General features: G+C 34.2%; 1 protein-coding gene across 4 annotated transcripts in view; it reads right to left on the bottom strand.

Moving 5' to 3' along the window:
* Positions 1-18,116, bottom strand: part of CNOT2 (CCR4-NOT transcription complex subunit 2) — a 116,040-nt gene that overhangs the window by 13,938 nt on the left and 83,986 nt on the right. For 3 of the 4 annotated variants that reach the window (XM_055327953.1, XM_055327954.1, XM_055327955.1), the window contains 7 exons: positions 9,861-10,008; positions 8,948-9,130; positions 6,605-6,684; positions 3,603-3,728; positions 1,763-1,887; positions 714-834; positions 466-622 (listed from right to left, as the gene is read on the bottom strand). In XM_055327953.1, the coding sequence (XP_055183928.1) occupies positions 466-622; positions 714-834; positions 1,763-1,887; positions 3,603-3,728; positions 6,605-6,684; positions 8,948-9,130; positions 9,861-10,008 (940 nt within the window). The remainder of the gene's footprint in view (positions 1-465; positions 623-713; positions 835-1,762; positions 1,888-3,602; positions 3,729-6,604; positions 6,685-8,947; positions 9,131-9,860; positions 10,009-18,116) is intronic. The other variant, XM_055327956.1, reaches the window with a different exon arrangement.

The raw sequence follows: 18,116 nt of genomic DNA, 5'->3' as shown, positions 1-18,116 counted from the left end.
GAAAAGGTAGAAGAATCAAGGGACTGAAGATCCCAAGGAGTCAAATGATTATAGGAGCCAGAACAAGAGAAGGATGGAAAACAGGAAGTGGCAAGGGAGCATAGACAAAATTAGAGTGAAACTGAAGTTACTGATTATGGCAAAGTCAAATGATGACTAAATCGGTGAGTAGCTAAGATATGGTGGAGGGTAAGATTTTTGGAGGTAAGAAACTCAAGGAGTTATGATTTCAGGATTTTGGAAGGATCATACATATGTATTATGAAACTGCCAAAAAGAAATGATATTATCAAGTGATAGTGATCCAGAAGCTAACGTGAGAGGGAATGACCCAAAGAGTCAAAAAATAACAGCAACAATGAGTGACTGCAGGTGATACAATCTGACCACATGAAATAAAAACTAGAAATCTGCAAGTAATTATTATATACAAATGTGGAAGAAAAGGGAAAAAAAAAAACTTACTCAGGAGAGTTCAGATTGAGGCCTAATGTTGTTAAGTCACTTCCTAACGCAAGATGTACCATTCCTGGGTCCGTCTCTGCTGCCCTGATAAACGTTAACAGGCCAATCATTCCAAATTGGTCCGTCACCATCCCTTGAGGAATGTTAGTAACCCGACCTGGATAAGAAGAGCACAGGAATTTTATCTTTAAGGAAAAAGCAAAGAAATGAATTCTATAATATCTTTGACATATTTTATAGAGTCCCACCATCAGGTAACACCTGGATCCCTTTTTTCTGCTGGTTATTATTTTGTGTTGTTGAACTTTTATCTCCAGGAAATTTGGGTCCATCTGTACTTGAAGTTGTCTTGCCAGATGTATTCAAATTCTAATATGAAAAAAATTAAATGTGACATTAAAATTTGTTAAGTGTAAAAAATTTCAAGTTCACATTAGTTACCTTTCTATTCATTCTTTATATTTAAGTTGGTAGTAAATTATTACCTGTTTTTCAAGTTCTACATGAAATTTTATGTTTCCACAATTGTCCCATCGTTTATGAATAAATCCTGTATTTAAAATTTTTGAGTATTTAAAGGACAAGAAATATATGGAAAATATTCTTATTTATCTCTGATCTTCAGTCACAGAAAAAAAATCTCAGAACTTTCTGGCTCAAGTTTCAATCTTCAGTACTTTAATTTAGAAGAGAAAATAATAATAGCATGTTGCCTATAATATCACCATAAAAACCTCCAGGATAAGTTAGAATATATAAACTTTTTAAAATTCATATTTAATTCTTACCCAATAATCTTCTTTATCAATTATTTTAATATATACAAACTCCCATCACACACAAAAAAGCTATTTTCAGTGAAATGTGGAAGAAATAAACACATTTGTTAAGTCAGAAAGAAGAAGCTGAGTTGGCTGAATCAACACAGGAATAAAAATGTGTATAAAGATTCTTCAAGGAGAAAACTTACTCAAGAAAAACACAGCTCCTTAGAAGGCTATAATAGCAAACTTCATGGGATCCAGCTGACAGGGACTACAATAAAAGTCTAAATTAACTCTGAGAAGTTCAACAGAAATTTGCAAACCTATATGAAATAGGAAAAAAATAGGCTATCTTCTAAGTTATAAAGGTTTTCCACATTCTTCAGAAGTTAGATTATTACAGATATTCAAGATAAACAATTTTGTAATAGTATTTAGTAAGTCCTTAATACGGTCTATAAAACTGTTAATACAAGAGAAATCTGAAGGGAAAAAAACTACATCACTCACATATGTAATTCTCAGTTACTTACAGATTTACTGTCATCATTACTTGATGTTGGATCTTTATAGCTGGAACCAGGTAATGCTGGAAAATCTTCGTTGTGTATTGAGAAGTCCTGGGATTGCTCATTTGCTGGTTTTGTTACCATTCCAACTATGTAATGAAAATAATCCAGAGAATTGCAATTCATATTTATGATATTTTGCTACAAATTATAAAAGCTTAACTTTCCTTATGATAATGTACCAAAAGGATTTTTTTATATTACACTATAAAAGCACACTTCAAAAAATTAGTATTCAGGACAACAATGAAGAACTAAACTTTTATATACTGATTAATAACTCAATATACAAAATAATACAAGGGAAGTAAGTGGTAATCCTAGAATTCTAAATCTAATGTCATATAGAGATGCTTAAAAACATAATTTGATATTGGTAATAGTTATTAAAACTTTTGTTTTAAAGCTTGATTTAAATATTTGACTAGCTATTATAAACACCAGTTAATTGTCAAATACAAATGAACAAATAAATTTTAAAAGAACATGTCAGTATTCTACTTGAAAGTGACTTACAGAGTGAGCAAATTGCAATCAATTATAAAACAACTCCATATTATTTCAGATTTTCTTGGACTCCATGTAATAGATGTAAAACATGCAAGAACTGGGAAGTAATCCTCCCACTATACTTGGCATTAGTCAGGCCCTTATTGGAGAACAATATCCAGTTTGGGGCTCCACAATTCAAGAACGATATGGAGAAACTAGAGTTGGTCCAAGGAGAGCAACGGGAATGATTAAAGGGATGAAAAAATGGACCTATGAGGAAAGGTTAAAAACATTAGAGTCTGAACTGAGAATCAAGTAGCTAGGTACTCAACTTCCAGGGCAGATCATTTTTTTGTTATTTTTGGAAGATTAATTTGGAAACCTTAGAATACTAACAATATAAAATTTCCCTTTTTCACATATTGTTATTTGTATTCATATTCTGAAAGGCACAGAAATCCTCTTGGATGAAAATAGGAAAAACAATAATCTTAGAAAGTTATGAACTGATCCCTTTAAGTTCATTGTTTCTGCTACTGGTCTCTAGCAGATTCTTCCAAAAGGAAACAACTAAGGATATAAGAATATGGCTGCATTGTTGTTATGTTATTTTCATGTCTAAATTGTTACCACACATATTTCATGCCCCCTCTTTTCACTTAGCCAAATCTCAGAGACAGTGAGGAAGGGTTTTAATTGTGACCAAGAGTCTACATAAACTATCCATGAACAGCAGCAGTCTTCAACAGAAGGCACTTTCCCCCCATGGGATATTGGTCACTGTGTGGAGACACTTATAGTTGTCACAATGATTTGGGGGGGGGGGGGATACTATCGGTATCAAGTAGGCAGAAGCCAAGGATATTGCTAAGCATTCTATAATGCACAGAACAGTCCTTTATTTGCAAGGAATTATCTGACCCAAATGTCAGTAGTGTGGAGGTTGAGAAATTGGCTTAGAAAAAACTTCAATGTGTGGTCAGTCAGTATTAATCACTAAGAACGTAGAAGTGTATTATTTAAAACTCTGATGAATTAAGAAAAGGCAGACCACAAATGATCATGAAGGTGTACTAAGGCAGAAATGCCAGAAGAAAATAACCTCTGAATACCAATGAGGATTTCCTTTTGGGGTTTCTGTACAAACTGTTTTTCCCATTTAACTTTGCTATCATGGCATTCTGGGAGGAAAACACACACTGCATATATCAGCTTTGACAAAACTATACTACTCTGATTAGAAAACATGTGTGTGTGTGTGTGCGCGCGCAATGGAAAGTTTCCATTAGCCATCATTAAAAAGCTTAATTACCATAAGGAGCTCTTCCAGCCAAGGGGTTTATTAATGGAGTTGGGTTACCACTTCCTTCCCTTCGGTTTCGGTCTGCTAATGCTGGAAAATCTGAAAGGTCCAATCCTGTCACGTTTTCACTTCCATCTAAATAATGAGAAAGAACATTAGTTATTGATTCTACAAATATTTTATTTAAAATAATCTCTATGCCCAATATGGGGCTTGAACTCATGACCCAGAGATTAAGACTGTAAATTGATCTCTACTGACTTGAGCCAGCCAGGGACCCAGATTCTACAAACATTAAAGAGATTATTAAAGACCAACCATAATATAATTTGAAATGACAGTACCTTCTTCCTAAATAATGCACAGCACTGTACTAGGTATGTGTAGGTGTACAACAAACACTTGTGGACTAATTTCATGCAAAAGAATTTCATGAATAATGCAGCAAAGTAATATGTAGCTAGCATAATAAAAATTTCAAATCCTAGAGACTTAAGACAGACAAGGAGTAAGGTGGTACATTATTTCTCCTGTAAAGGATGGCACTCTGAAGTTACAGCTTGTTAGCTAACGAGAGAGTGTTGTGGCATAACTGCTCTTTTCATTATATCCAAAAGTAGAGGTAGAATCTGGATGCTTGAAGCTTTAGTTATACACAGGATGGTAATATTTGCCTCCTGCATATGACCAGAAGCATATCTGAAACAGGGCAGTGGAAGCAGAAACTCTAAGAACTTCTAATCTTGTGGCCTACCTGTCTCATACACAAATTGTGTGTGTCTGTGTGTGTGTGTGTGTGTGTCGGTGGTGGTAGTGGTGGTGGTGGTGGTGGTTGTGGTAGGGAGTATAAGTAGGGTGGTGTAGATAGGGTTCCCATGTCTGGCAAGTTGGGAAGCATGGGAGTATGATGCAAAGCCCAGTTTATGTTACCTATTACATAGTAGGCGCTCAATAAATATACACTAAATGAATAAAGTTAATTACTGTTCATTTATAAATGAGAAAAATCAGCTCGCTTCCATTTAAAAATTAAATTTTAATCCAACAGTTCTACTTTGCCTATTTTATTTTTTTAAAGATTTTATTTTTTATTAATAGCTACACCCAATGTAGAGCTCAAACTCACAACCCTAAGATCGAAGAGTCACATGCTCTACCAACTGAGCCAGCCAGGTGCCCCTCTACTTTGCCTATTTTAATCATCCCCTGGATTTCTTCTCAATTCTTATTATTCTATTATTCTTACAATCTTATATTCTTAATTTTTGAAGAATTTAATTTTCTATCTTAGTTTTGGCCTGCATTATAGCTTTTCTTTAATCTTTGTTTTATATAATGTGTTAATGTTTTACACCATTTCCAATTTATTTGGCCTTTTAATTTTTTATTTTTCTCCCAGTTCCATAATTCAAAGAATCTCAGAAACTATCTCAAGATTACTTTGGTGATAGTAAAACAATACACTCTTAACATTCAAAGTCAGATTACAATTTAAAATTATGAAGAGTGAAAGATAAAATTATGTCCACTATTTCTAAACCAACTATAATTTATGAATTTTTAATTTAAAGAAGATATTACTAATAAAAAGACAGCAGAAATGTATATGGCGTCTCAAGCTATGAAAGTAATCTTTCCTGAATTATTTATAGTTATAAATAAACTATAAACTCTGAATATATATCAACTTTTAATACACATCTTCAGGTCCTCTAAGATGGGATTTAAAATTGTCTTATTGGAGAATAGTTTTAACCTAAAAATTAGTTAATAACCTCCCAAATTATATTTTTAGGTAAAGACTTGGAAACAATTTTCCTAAAAATAGTTAAAATTTAGTTAAAACTCAATTTTAAAAATAATTTAAACATTTATGGAAGTGTATGAAAGCATAATTCAGAATATAAGATGGCACTGTCAGACACATTGTTACTTAATGGTCCATTTAACCAAAAAAAAAAAATTTAACTTGCCAATTAAACTATGATACATAATTTGATTTCAAGTTAAAAAAAATTTAACTTGCCAATTAAACTATGATACATATGAAAAAAGTGCATTTCAGACAATGAGAATATGGTACTTTATAGCATTTTAACATCTTGAACACAAAACTATAATTTTAAATGCTAAAATTTGGAATTTTAAAGTCGAATTTGATTAATCTATGCTGCTAAACATGTAACACTTAAAAATTACAAGCTCATAGTCACAAATGACATTTCATTACTAAATCCTGTCTCCTGCTTCCACATATGCTCCATTTCACTGATCATTCTTTCCCTTCCATTTTCTTTAAAAAAAAAGTTCTCTCTGAACGATCACATTCATTTTTGCTCCCATGACCATACAACATCCTTTATTTTTTCTCTGGAAAGGGTCTGGAGGCAAAAGTGGAAGAGGGTGAAACCTGAAGCAGAATAGAAACAAAGCTTCTTGTTCTCTTCTCTCTGAAGCAGTTGATAAAAGAAATAAGCCAACAGACTATAGGATTCAAAATCAGAATTTTATGTAATTAGAATTTACATATAAAACTGGATTAAAAAAAATCCAAGGGTTAAATGCCACAATTAGTATTATTAAAATTATTAAGAAAAACTGTTAAATGCTCCAATATAATCATGAAAGTTTCTTCAATCTGGGTCTCTATAGCCAGAATGCTGTCCCGCTCAGCCTAATTTAAACTGTAGTGACAGGACTGAGGATAGGAAAAGCTCCTGAAGCAAAAGAGATTCTGAGGCATAAACACAGACTAAGTTAATGTTTAGGCTTTCTCCGGGTGTTAAGGAAACAGTCCTAAAGTTCTAACAGTATCCTATTACCATGTCCAGTGAAAAAGTGTATTTAAATCTGTCAACTGTTCACTCACTGATTTAAACCCTCTCACTAAATTAAATTCTACCAGTTTAACAGAAAAATCTTATAATATTTTAAGACCAGTATGTTGAATTGCTTTATATTTCAAAGATCTATCATATTTTTTATAGGGTACTACCTCCGAATAAGCTTACCTGTTCCATTAAAAATGTTACTTGATAAGGAGTTATTCATTCCAAATGCCTGATTCCTGTTCATTCCAAATCCAGACATACTGGGTACATAGAAAATAATTTTAGATATACAGTAAGAACACTAACTTTCAGGTGAAGAAAAACAAAAGTGTATACTTTTGATCTCCTCATATAACAACAGTATGTTTAAAAACAAATACTAATTTTATTTTTCTGAGTTTAACCTTAATTAAAAACTCTCCTGAAGTCCTTCCATGAACTGAGAACCAAAATGTCTTAAACAGATGATTTTAAAAAACAAAAAGCAAAGAATTTACCCACAAGCCTTAAGGAAAACAGAGATTAATGGTACTATTTTAGGTACTTGGAAAACCAACTTACTGGATACACTGGTGGAAGTAACTAATCTTAAAAACATGCAGTTTAGGGCATAAATATTATTCCTGAATACCTGTTTTCCTTCCATTACTTATAAAGTATGTCATTAACACTTTCCATAAAAGATCTTATTTCATACAGTCTTCCTCATCTAGAATCTAAACTCCTCATGGACAGGGTCTGCGTCATGGTCATTTCTGTATCCTCTGCCTTTACTGTTCAGGAGGATACAACAGGCACTCAATAAATGTTTTGTTTACCTGAATTACATGGTGAATTTAGTGTTCTAAAAACACGTCATTCTAATCTAAATATAGTTTATCTTTCAGCTACTTAAAAGAAAATGCAAATCTCTCCATAATACCCTCAATTCCAAATTAATGCACAACTGGAACTTGGTAAATAATTACAAATGCCTCCCTTTTCTGCACAAGGCTAAACATGAGAGAACAGAAACAAGTTTGAACTTAAAGCAAGGCCAGAAGTAATTAAGAATGTCAAAAGAGCTGTTAATGCAAATTCTACAATGAAAGTATGCATCTTTAACATCAAATAATCTGATAAAAGACAGTGTAACAGTGTTATGAGTAGGGTTAAACTGTTTGAAGATGATGTTTTTTTTTTTGGTCTAACTGTAAAACTAACCATGGCCAAACAATACTTTCACAAAACATGGAGCTGGTGAAACAACAATACTCTAGAGAAGAGTAGGAAAGCCATTAAAAATACTTGTTTAATAGCATGTTAGAATTGTTGGTATAAGTACCTTCATATATTGAAAAAACTGAGGGATGAAAACACTCTAACAAATACAATTTATCAACAGTAATAAACAGGAAAAAAATAGTAATAAACAGGGTTTTAGAGACCCATGTTTCATTGACAATTTACAGGCACTGTATTTTTAAAAAAACAATTAAAATGTGAAAAAATATGGAAAGGCAAAAATTTAAATATACATCAATGAACAATACTATAAGAAAAGATGTGATAAAGCCCAAGAAGTACATGATTAGGAAGAGCTATCAAGTACTATGAATTTTGATAACCCTTTACAAATAATATTTATTTTTAAAATTAAGAGCAGTAAAATTATTAAGAGAAATACACATAAATCTAAATAAAAGAACTAGAGCTTATAGGATGAAGATCAAACAGGAAATGTGCTAATAATCTATTTTTAATCCAGATTTTACAAGTAGTAGATAAAGTGAATTAAATGGGTAAGATGATAGCAAATAGATCAAGATCCTTTTTCCTCATACAGTTCCCCATTTAAAAAAAAATTGGCGAACTTTAAACACTGTTTTTGTAAGATACAAAGCCTTTTAGTCACCACTCTCATTTAATTATATGAGCAACTTAAAAATCCTAATAAAATGGACAACTGGTCTTCATATTGTCATTATCACTTGCATAGTGAACAAATGGACAGTGCAAAAAGGAATGAAAAAGGACAAGAGCTCATCTTCTGGTTTTTAATCCCGGATGTGACACTATTTTCAAGTACTGTAGATGTGGTGGTCTTAAAAATTCTTTGGTCAGTAAGTCTCCAAAGCACAAAACTGAATTTCAGTTGAAATGGTACTAAACCAAAGACTGAAGCAAGGCAGTAATAGTCAAACATATTCCCAGTACTGTTCATTAGTCTGGCCAGCCTCTTTTAACAGAGGAAGGACCTTATCAACAAAAATTTGCCTAGTGGCAACTTAAGAACAATTTTCTGACAACAACAAAAACCGTTTATGTGCTTTCCAAAATCAAACTGGTTTTCAAAAGAACATGTCAAAATTTTAAGTTTGGGGAGGTTAAAGTTGTAGAATTTAACAGAGAATCTTTGATCATAAAAATATGATGAAACAAACTTATGAGACAGAAGACTCAAGAACAGAACGTTGAATATGAAAAGGCACATTTGAAAATACCCAGAAAGACAATTATACACAGTATCAGTAAACATCTTACCTGTTCACAGTAAAAGGCTGTCGAGAAGGCTGCTGCTTTGGCATACATATTATGCTTGGCGAGCTTCTGTTGGGGCTACCTAACCCTGAACTGCTCATGCTATTTGTCCTGCTAGGAATTCCAATGCCCTGACCAACCTGGGAGTGGTTCATCATATTCCTAGGATTCATAGGCAAAATACCCCTGAAAAAGAAGTCCATTATACTAAATAAGCTCTCTACAATCACTCATTAAAATTCTCTGTAAATAATCAATTGGCCTAACCCCAGCACCTCAAATATACTTTCAAATTACACTGCTAATTTTCATTAATTTAATTCTTTTGTCTGGTCATTCTAGCTCTTTGAAAAGTCAAACCAACAAGAAATTGAGTACATTACAGCAGAACTAAGATAAGGTGGTATTTAAGATGAGAAAACTAATGGTGTGACCAGGACATAAAATAATCAAATGTGTTTCACATATTTATTTAAAGTAACTTCATTCCAAATGTATGTCATTCTACCGTCTTCATACTAATATGCATCACCTATGTAATTTTGTTTTATTTTACTCACTAGAGCAATGGATGTGTGTTGAGGGAGCAATAATCATAATCACCTGAGGAATGATTTTAAATTGCACAACCTCTTTTGAGGAAGAGCTGGCTTCTGAAAAAGCTCCCCAGGTGGTGATTAATCCTTGATATCCACCCAGCTGACAACCAGTATGCTAGATGCACGATAAAAACATCTTACACTATTCTTATCAGTTTGCAATGAAATAAAATGAGCATAGGGTATTAACTTTCTTTTCCTCAGTGAAAGGCACTGAACCAGAAAAATGAAATAATTAGTTACCTTTTAAAAACTAATACGTTTGCTTACTCTACAAAGATACATTTTGAGAAATATTCTGGTCCATCAATAAATACCTGCTTGGAGATGGAGGCGTGTGAAGTGACATTGTTGGTACCCCTGTTGTTGGCGTGACGTGGCTCGGTAACTGAGTGCCTTGTGATAAGCTGCGATTTAACTGAGGGGTATTGTTGCTCATCCCCCTCATTGGAAGGCCTAGTGCACCTATTAAAAAAATTCAGAAGAAGGAAATTCATTGCCATCAGGAATGAAATTGTTATCCATCTTCTGGAGTGGCAATTTAAAACATTTTAAAATGACCTAACATAATATAATATGCAAATTTTTAATGGATATATTCAATTCACTTCAAATGGACTCCTGAATTTAACAAAAATGGCTCTAATCTGAAATTTAGTATTATGAATGGATTTTTGCCTTCATATTTCTACCTTCTGTTCATATTTCTATTCTACGATAAACTATGTCTGCCAATGGTTTTAACAAATCAGATGATTTATGTTTCAATGAAAACACTTTATACAAATATGGCTTTAAGAAATTTGCAATCTTGTGTTTTTATGTTTTAAATCATAACTGAGGTACACATTTAACCTCACTGCTGAAGTAGCTTTAATTTTTATATGATCCTTTTAAATGCATTTAGAAATCTATTTATACATACATATTTCTAAACATTACAATTTTTACAAACCCAACATAAAGTGTAACTGTTAAAAAAAACTCAAGCTGATAAAACTGTAAGAGGCAAGAATTTAAAACATTTAAGTTTTCAAAGTACAATGACCTTCTATTTATCTAGTACTCCTAGGGCCAGATGCAAGAGGATGGATGTGTTCCAAAACAGGTATATTTTACAGACTACTGAAGTTTCACCATTCAGAAACAAAACATTTTAAAAAATTGGGATAAACTTATTTCAAAAATGTATGACATATTTCCTAACTTTTATTAATATGAAATATCCCCCTTCCATCCCTCAGAGTAAGGATGTCCAGCTGTCACCAGTTATCGTATTTGCCTATGGATGCCTCCATTTCCTGACCCACACTTTTTGGTGCTGTTTCTAGTCAGCTGTGAAATGGCCTACCAGTCAACTAAACCTATTCTGAACTGGAAGTTAAATAAAAGTGGTAAGACGGAGAGCTAATGAATACATAGATTACTTTAGTGCTAGGGATTTAAAGTGACTCTTTTCTTCCCTTTTTGTTCTAATTCCAGGAGCAAGAATTCCAAGGACCTGAGTATTTTGAAACTATGACCTCCAAAAAACTGGAGTGTATATATGTTCTGAATGTTTTACTTCAAGTACCTTTGGCATAATAACAATGTAAATAACTAACCTAATGATAGCAGTGGATCACAAAGATTCCACTGGAATCTGCCAGCCACAGAACTCAGTTATAGCCTAACTTTGCTTCTCAACTGAATGAAGCCAATAAATCCAACTCAATATAGTTACACTATTCTGTGTACTAGGTGTACTCTTTTCAGTCAGATTCCATGAGGACCAGAGGTTACTTCTACATTTCTTTATGTAACATGGAGGGAACTAAAGGGCCTACATTATATGTTGGTTTAGTTCACCATGTTTATGTTTGATCCCTCCAAGTTTTATGACCGTATTATCACTGGCAGCAGATATTTTTTCTGAATCGGGACAAAATAAGGGAAAAGATGATTAAAAATTAGCCATATAAAATTTCTTCAGAAGAAATCAGTCTTTTACTTCTCCTAAGCCACTAGTTTCTTGTAGGATGCTCTCATAGTGAACCATCAAAGTGATACTTTTCATATCTTGCATTTAACAAACATTTATTGAGTGCCTACTATGTGCCAAGTACTGCGCTAGCTGCTGGGGATACAGCAGTGAACAAGGTAGAAAAGGCTCCTACCCTCAGGGAGTTTACATCCTTCTCCCCAAATAATGCTGTCCTAAAGTCAGCGACAGCTGCAAATTAACCACAGGAATGTGTTTCACACAATTATTGACCACCAAGAAATACACAATTTTAGAGCCAAAAGGGACCCTAAAGATCACCTAGTCCAATGTTCGCATTTTACAGATGAGGAATCTGAACCTCAGATGAGTTAATGGACTTCTCCAAGGTGATACAAAGAACCAAGACTAGAATTTAGATCTCTTAACTCCTAGTATTCTTCATGGCAGCCCTATGGGAGAAGCCCAATATAACACTAAGTGAACACCCCATGTGAGTGTTTACCAATTTGTAACACCTCTTATCTATTTTATGTTTTCTCGTGTTTTTTTTAAAAAATATTTACCTCTCAAATATTTTCTAAACCTCCCTCAGTCTTTTCCCTGCATTTTCTTTTTCCCTCTTTCCTCTATACCTATGCAAGTTTTTTTTTCTAATTTTACTTTCTCTTTCACTCTCTTAGACCTTTATCACTATAAATAAACATACACTTAAAAAAAATCTAGTACCTTTTGGCTGTTTTCTAATAATCAATATGCCTTACAAAAGACTGAGATTCGTTTACTTCAATCCTTCATATACATAATATTCTATGCTGTATTATGAAAATTTGTAACTTCAGAAATATCTTCAAGATTATCTGAACATTAGCAAAACACTTGGAGATGGAAACAAGAATGTGTATGGTTTATTTAGTCAATTAGGAATTGGCACATGAGTTAATTTGTAGGGCTGAGAATGGAGGAAGACAGTATGAAAAAACTGAAAGATTAGTGTTTAATTTTTCCTTCAACACTCTTGATTTCACAAAACAGCTAATTCAGTCTGAGTTGCATTTTGTTGAACTAGGTAGATATGAAAAAAAAAGGAGAGGAATGTATTAATTGCAAATAGGATCATCAAGTTTTGAATACCTTAATAATCAACCTATTTCAAATTCAATTAAAAATTGAATTCTTTTAAAACATAAAGAATATAAAAAATTAAAAAAATAAAGAATATCACTGAATAGAAACATATGAAGATTTTATTTTTAGGAAATAAAATACACTAATCATTAAATTTGAGTTACTTGAGTTAAATAATTGTAACTGGATATAATCAAAAAGAGAAAGAACTTTACTCTTTTAGTAATATATTTAGAAACAATCACAGAAAATCTTCAAAATACGATACCAAGAAGATGTGCAGGCCAAAAGAAAAAAAAATCATTAAAAATTTTGGCATAAACTACAACAGGTAAAAAGTATTATAAATGAGGAATAAATTTTAAAAAGTTAAGAAGCAGCTTAACTTAACTTCAGAGCTTCTGAATCAAATTTTGATTTTGAACTTCTGAATCAAATTTTTCTTTCAATTTGACAGACTAGTTATATGAACATACTCCAAGTAGATTCCTACCTGGCAGGGCACCAAACAAAGAATGAACTGACCAATTTTCAGAAATTCAAAGGAATATGATCTAACAAATGTTTCCATGAATTATTCCCACTGCACAAACTGATTAATAGCACCACACCTCCCTTATACGTATCTTATGGCAAGATATGCCATCCTTTATTCAATCTTTTGCTAAAAACAAAATAACAATAATACAAGTTATAGAGGAAAAAACTCCAATCACAGCAACCAAATCCTTGAATACTCACACTTAAATGAGTCTTTTGAAATTTTTCTTAAGGAAAAGGTGGAAAATCCCTAATTGATGCAAAAGAGCTTCAAGCGTCCTCCCTTCCACTTCCAAAGCAACTAGCTTCTCCTAGGAACTAACTCAACTATTCTTCCCACACTGATGAAGAATAACCACCTTCTAACCTCCAACTTGTCCTCACATCTTCTTACCTCCAATCTGCCCTGCACTTAGCTGCTCAATCTTTTGTGTAATATTATTTTATTAAGTATTTTCCTTTCTTAAAAATCAAAGGATCTGGGCAGCCCTGGTGGCTCAGCAGTTTAGCGCCGCCTTCGGCCCAGGGCCTGATCCTGGAGACCCGGGATCGAGTCCCACGTAGGGTTCCCTGCAGAGAGCCTGCTTCTCCCTCTGCCTGTGTCTCTGTCTCTGCCTCTCTCTCTCTGTGTGTCTCATGAATAAATAAATAAAATAAATCAAAGGATTTTAGAGAGAAGAGTCTCCAGAGATCATCCAACTAAGTTACAGAGATAAAGAACATCAGGAATTAAGTTACTTACCAAAAATCACAATGAAGAATAAAAATAATATAATTTCTTAACTCTTACACTCATCCTTTTTCAACCAATCACTTTCCACTTCTTACAGTAGTTGCAAACTTGTATCACCTATGGAACGTTAATGTCTACATTCCATGCCCAGAAATTGTCACTTGGTCTGAATCGAGGCAACTCATGGCCAGTGGGATTTGAAAGCTCCCTGGCTGTTTTTAGGGGTACAGTCAAGAGTACAGAACCACTGTCCTATGAAATCCAATCACCATTTAGTCTTTTAAAAATCTGTCAGGATTGTGCTTCTAATCTTTGTTTTTTTTAGCCCCAACTTTATTGAGATAAAACTGACATGTAACTCTTCTATTCTTAATTAATATTCTACTCACTCCATTATAAACTCTTTTTACGTACCACATATTTTACTTACAATCTTCCTTCTTTCCCTGGTCCTCTAAATCTGTCCCTGTTCTTTTATTCATATCCCCCTCTCCACCTAGAATACTTTTCCTTTCCTTCATCCTATAGAAATACAGAAGAGCATCTTTTTTTTCTTTTAAAGTCACGATCCAGGTGTTTACATTCAGTACATGTATAGTGTGCTTTGATGTATATGGGAGGGACTGCTAACTCAGACGTGAAAGCAAAATGGATTTGGAATCAGAAAATGTTTCCTGGAGAACAGTACATGAATTAAATAATTAAAGAGACCTAGTTCAGGTATTTGATGGTGGTGATGAGTCAGGAAGGTAAAAATATTCTAACAGTTTACGATGAGAAAACACCAAGATATATGAAAATGACGACAAGTGATATGCCTAGAGGAGGAGTGGGTTTGCTTTGGGGTATTAAGGATGTAGACAAGAAAGAAACACTGGGTGGCGCAGCGGTTTAGCGCCTGCCTTTGGCCCAGGGCGATCCTGGAGACCCCGGATCGAGTCCCACATCGGGCTCCCGGTGCATGGAGCCTGCTTCTCCCTCTGCCTGTGTCTCTGCCTCTGTGTGTGTGTGTGTGTGACTATCATAAATAAATTAAAAAAAAAAAAAAAAAGAAAGAAACAGATGGATGGAGTTACTGGGCTGGAGTTAACGGGCTTCAACATCCTCAACTATGAAAAGCTGCTACTATGTTAGCACCAGCGGAGAGACAATGTTTGGCTGGATCTTTACAGCAGCTGGCACTCTACCTATGGAACATCCTTGTGAAGCTCCGAAGTATACTTTGTACTCCTCTTCAACCTAAGTTTCCATTATAGATTCATGGCACCCATTCCCCAAGTAATGCAGGTCTCAAACCTTAGAAATCCTGGGTCTCTCTCTTTCACATCCTATATCACCAAATCTTATTAGTTGTCTCCAAAATATCCTAATCTGACCACTTCTAAACACCTCTACTCCTACTCCAAGTCATCCTATTTTTTTTTGCCTGGGCTACTGTAGCAATAGCCTTGTCTTTCATATCATTTGTCCCTCCCCACCCAGTCCATTTACTACAGAGCAAAGTGATCTTTTAAAAATAAAACTGTATCTTAAAATTCTTCCAATTAAACTTAGAATAAATCGAAATTCTTTACCAAATCTTTACAAGACTCCATGATTTGGCATTTGGTACTCCATCAACCTTCTACTTTGTTCATTACACTAGCCCTCTCACTCATCCTTCAACACTAGGTTCTTTCTTACATTCTCATGAGTAAGCACCTGTGCATTTGCTGTTGTCTGTACCTAAAAAGCTCTCCCTCAGATCCTTCCAAAGATTTCCCTTTCTCAACCTTCAGGTTTCCATTCAAATAGAACTTCCTCAGAGATAGCCTGTCTATTCCATGTAAAGTAGTAATCCCATCTACTCATTTTTTAATCTGACTTAATTTTTATAGTACTTACTAGAATTATATGATTTACTTAGCTAGCTGCATGATTATTCTTTCTCCTTGAAAATGTAAGCTCCATGAAAACAAGATCTCTGTTATCTGCCATTCTCTTAGCTCTTGGAATAATACTTCATTCATGGTAGAGGTAGCTAACTAAATACTACCAAAATGCTCTGGTCAGTAGACCCTTGAAATCTGTAGCTTTAACATTTGTTGTTTCTACTATGTGCTAATGGTCCTCTAGGGTCATGACATTCAGTAAGTAATAATGTAGCATTCAGGATTCAAAGAAACTTCTGTTCTCAACTCTTGTTATCATACTACACTTACTAAGTAATGTAATCCTGGCTCTATTACTTAATCCCTTAAAACCTTGGCCATTAAGATAGGCACACTTCTCTCTCTTGGGGTAGATGTGACAATTCAATGAGTTGATTTATATAAAGTACTTAAAATAGCACCTGACACACAGTAAATACATAATAATTATCAGCTTCTCAGGGCTGGGTAGGGTGAATGTGAAACATGCTTATGCAAAAAGGATTAAAAAAAAAAAAAGTCCAGATGGTCCTAAAGGTGATGGTGAAGATTACAGTCTAACACAGTAATAGTTTTCACCAGAGAAATCGTTGTTTCCTAGGGGAAAACTGTATGCTATAGTTGTTCTTGGCCTTGGAAAGTGCTAAAGATCTTGAGATATATCCCACAGAATTATAAAGACTGTACTTCTTGCATGAAACCAATATAACAGCCTAATAATAGGTTTCCCTTGCCTTCATAAACTAGACCACTTTCAAATCTACCCTATGCTGAGCGCATTGTTCCCACTACTAGAACAACTTTACCCATAGTTTCTTCAAGGCCAATGACAAACATGACTTCATTTCTAAATCCCTTCTTAATCATTCTCCAAGATATGTGCTGACTCCCACCTCTGAAACATCCAGAAAACTCTGTACTTTTTCCTCTGCTCTGCAGTAAAATAACTTGTGTCCTTATCTACTACATTATATACCTAAGGACCATATCTTGCACATCATGCATTCAATAAACATTTACTGAGTGCCTATCATGTACAAAATACTGAGGATACAAAAGCAAATGAGGACATGCAAGAAATAAGCATGGCAAGTCACAGAAGTATGTACACTGTAAGGTATGGCATAAAAGAGCCTCTTCTAACACACATCTGGGCTATGCAGCATAATGCCATTATGTGGTAGGTACTTAGTAGCTATTAAATTCAATGCCTTAAAAAAAAAAAAAACAAAAACAACAAAACCTCAATTCCTCTCCTTTTGGAAACTTTTCCTTATCACTGTAGCTTACTGTGCTTTTCTCCCTAACCCTAAGCTTGTCCATACCACTCAATATGATACCTTTTAATCCATGTATCAGCATTATAGGCTGTTATTTAACATTTTATATATAAATGTCTTGACATGTGTTTCTTGAGAGCAAGAACTCCCATAGCATTCAGTATTAATTCAACTATCTGTTAAATGCTCCTATAATTTCTTAAAACTATTAAAATATGTCATTCACCTAACCATAGTGATGCATGTCAGTAGCATCATTTCTGAATCACTCCACCTGTGCTCTGGTTCTCCACAAAACAAGTAGCCTTCACCTCTGTGTTCTTAAAACAGGAGGCCAAAGGAATGCTGTAGAAAGCATGAGAAAATGCCACTGCTCTCAAGCCAGGAGTCCAGATCCCAGAAAGACAAGTTTCTTTCCCCAGCTAGATGCCCAGGTCCTCTGAGAATTCAGATACAAGAATGTACCATGGATTCACCCTGATAGCTTGTTAACCTATGTGCCTATAAGACAATAAATAGTACAAGCACTCAGTAAATAGCAGTTTCCCTTTTCTCCAGTTCTCCAAGGTTCTAAACTGTGTTGGTAAGAAAGAAAAAGTCACTACAACTTTATTGCCACTAATTTCAATGTACTGAATATCCAGGAGAGATTAATAGCTGGTTCCCTGTTAATTCCAATCTAATAGATAGTTTCAGGGAGTTGAGGGGGTCTTTAAGCCTATAAAGTATACCTAAAACCTTATGCACACTTGCAAAGAAAACAAGTAGAGAACATTATGCAACTTGAGTACAAGATTCCATTCAATGGCTTCTATAGTTATCATTTGGTACACTGCATTCACATGAATTCTTAGATGAAAAGTTAGACGTATCCTATCACATACTTGGATACATTCAGACTATATAGGAACCATACAAGTCCCCAGTCCAGCATCTTCTAGGTACCCTTATGTACTACACAATTACTTCCACCCAAATCTGGCAAAACATAAGTTTCAGCA

The sequence above is a fragment of the Nyctereutes procyonoides genome, unplaced genomic scaffold, assembly GCF_905146905.1.
Source record: "Nyctereutes procyonoides isolate TBG_1078 unplaced genomic scaffold, NYPRO_anot_genome, whole genome shotgun sequence".
NCBI classification, from domain to species: domain Eukaryota; kingdom Metazoa; phylum Chordata; class Mammalia; order Carnivora; family Canidae; genus Nyctereutes; species Nyctereutes procyonoides.
The sequence above is the reverse complement of the archived record's forward strand: the minus strand, read 5'-3'. Positions and strand labels throughout refer to the sequence as shown.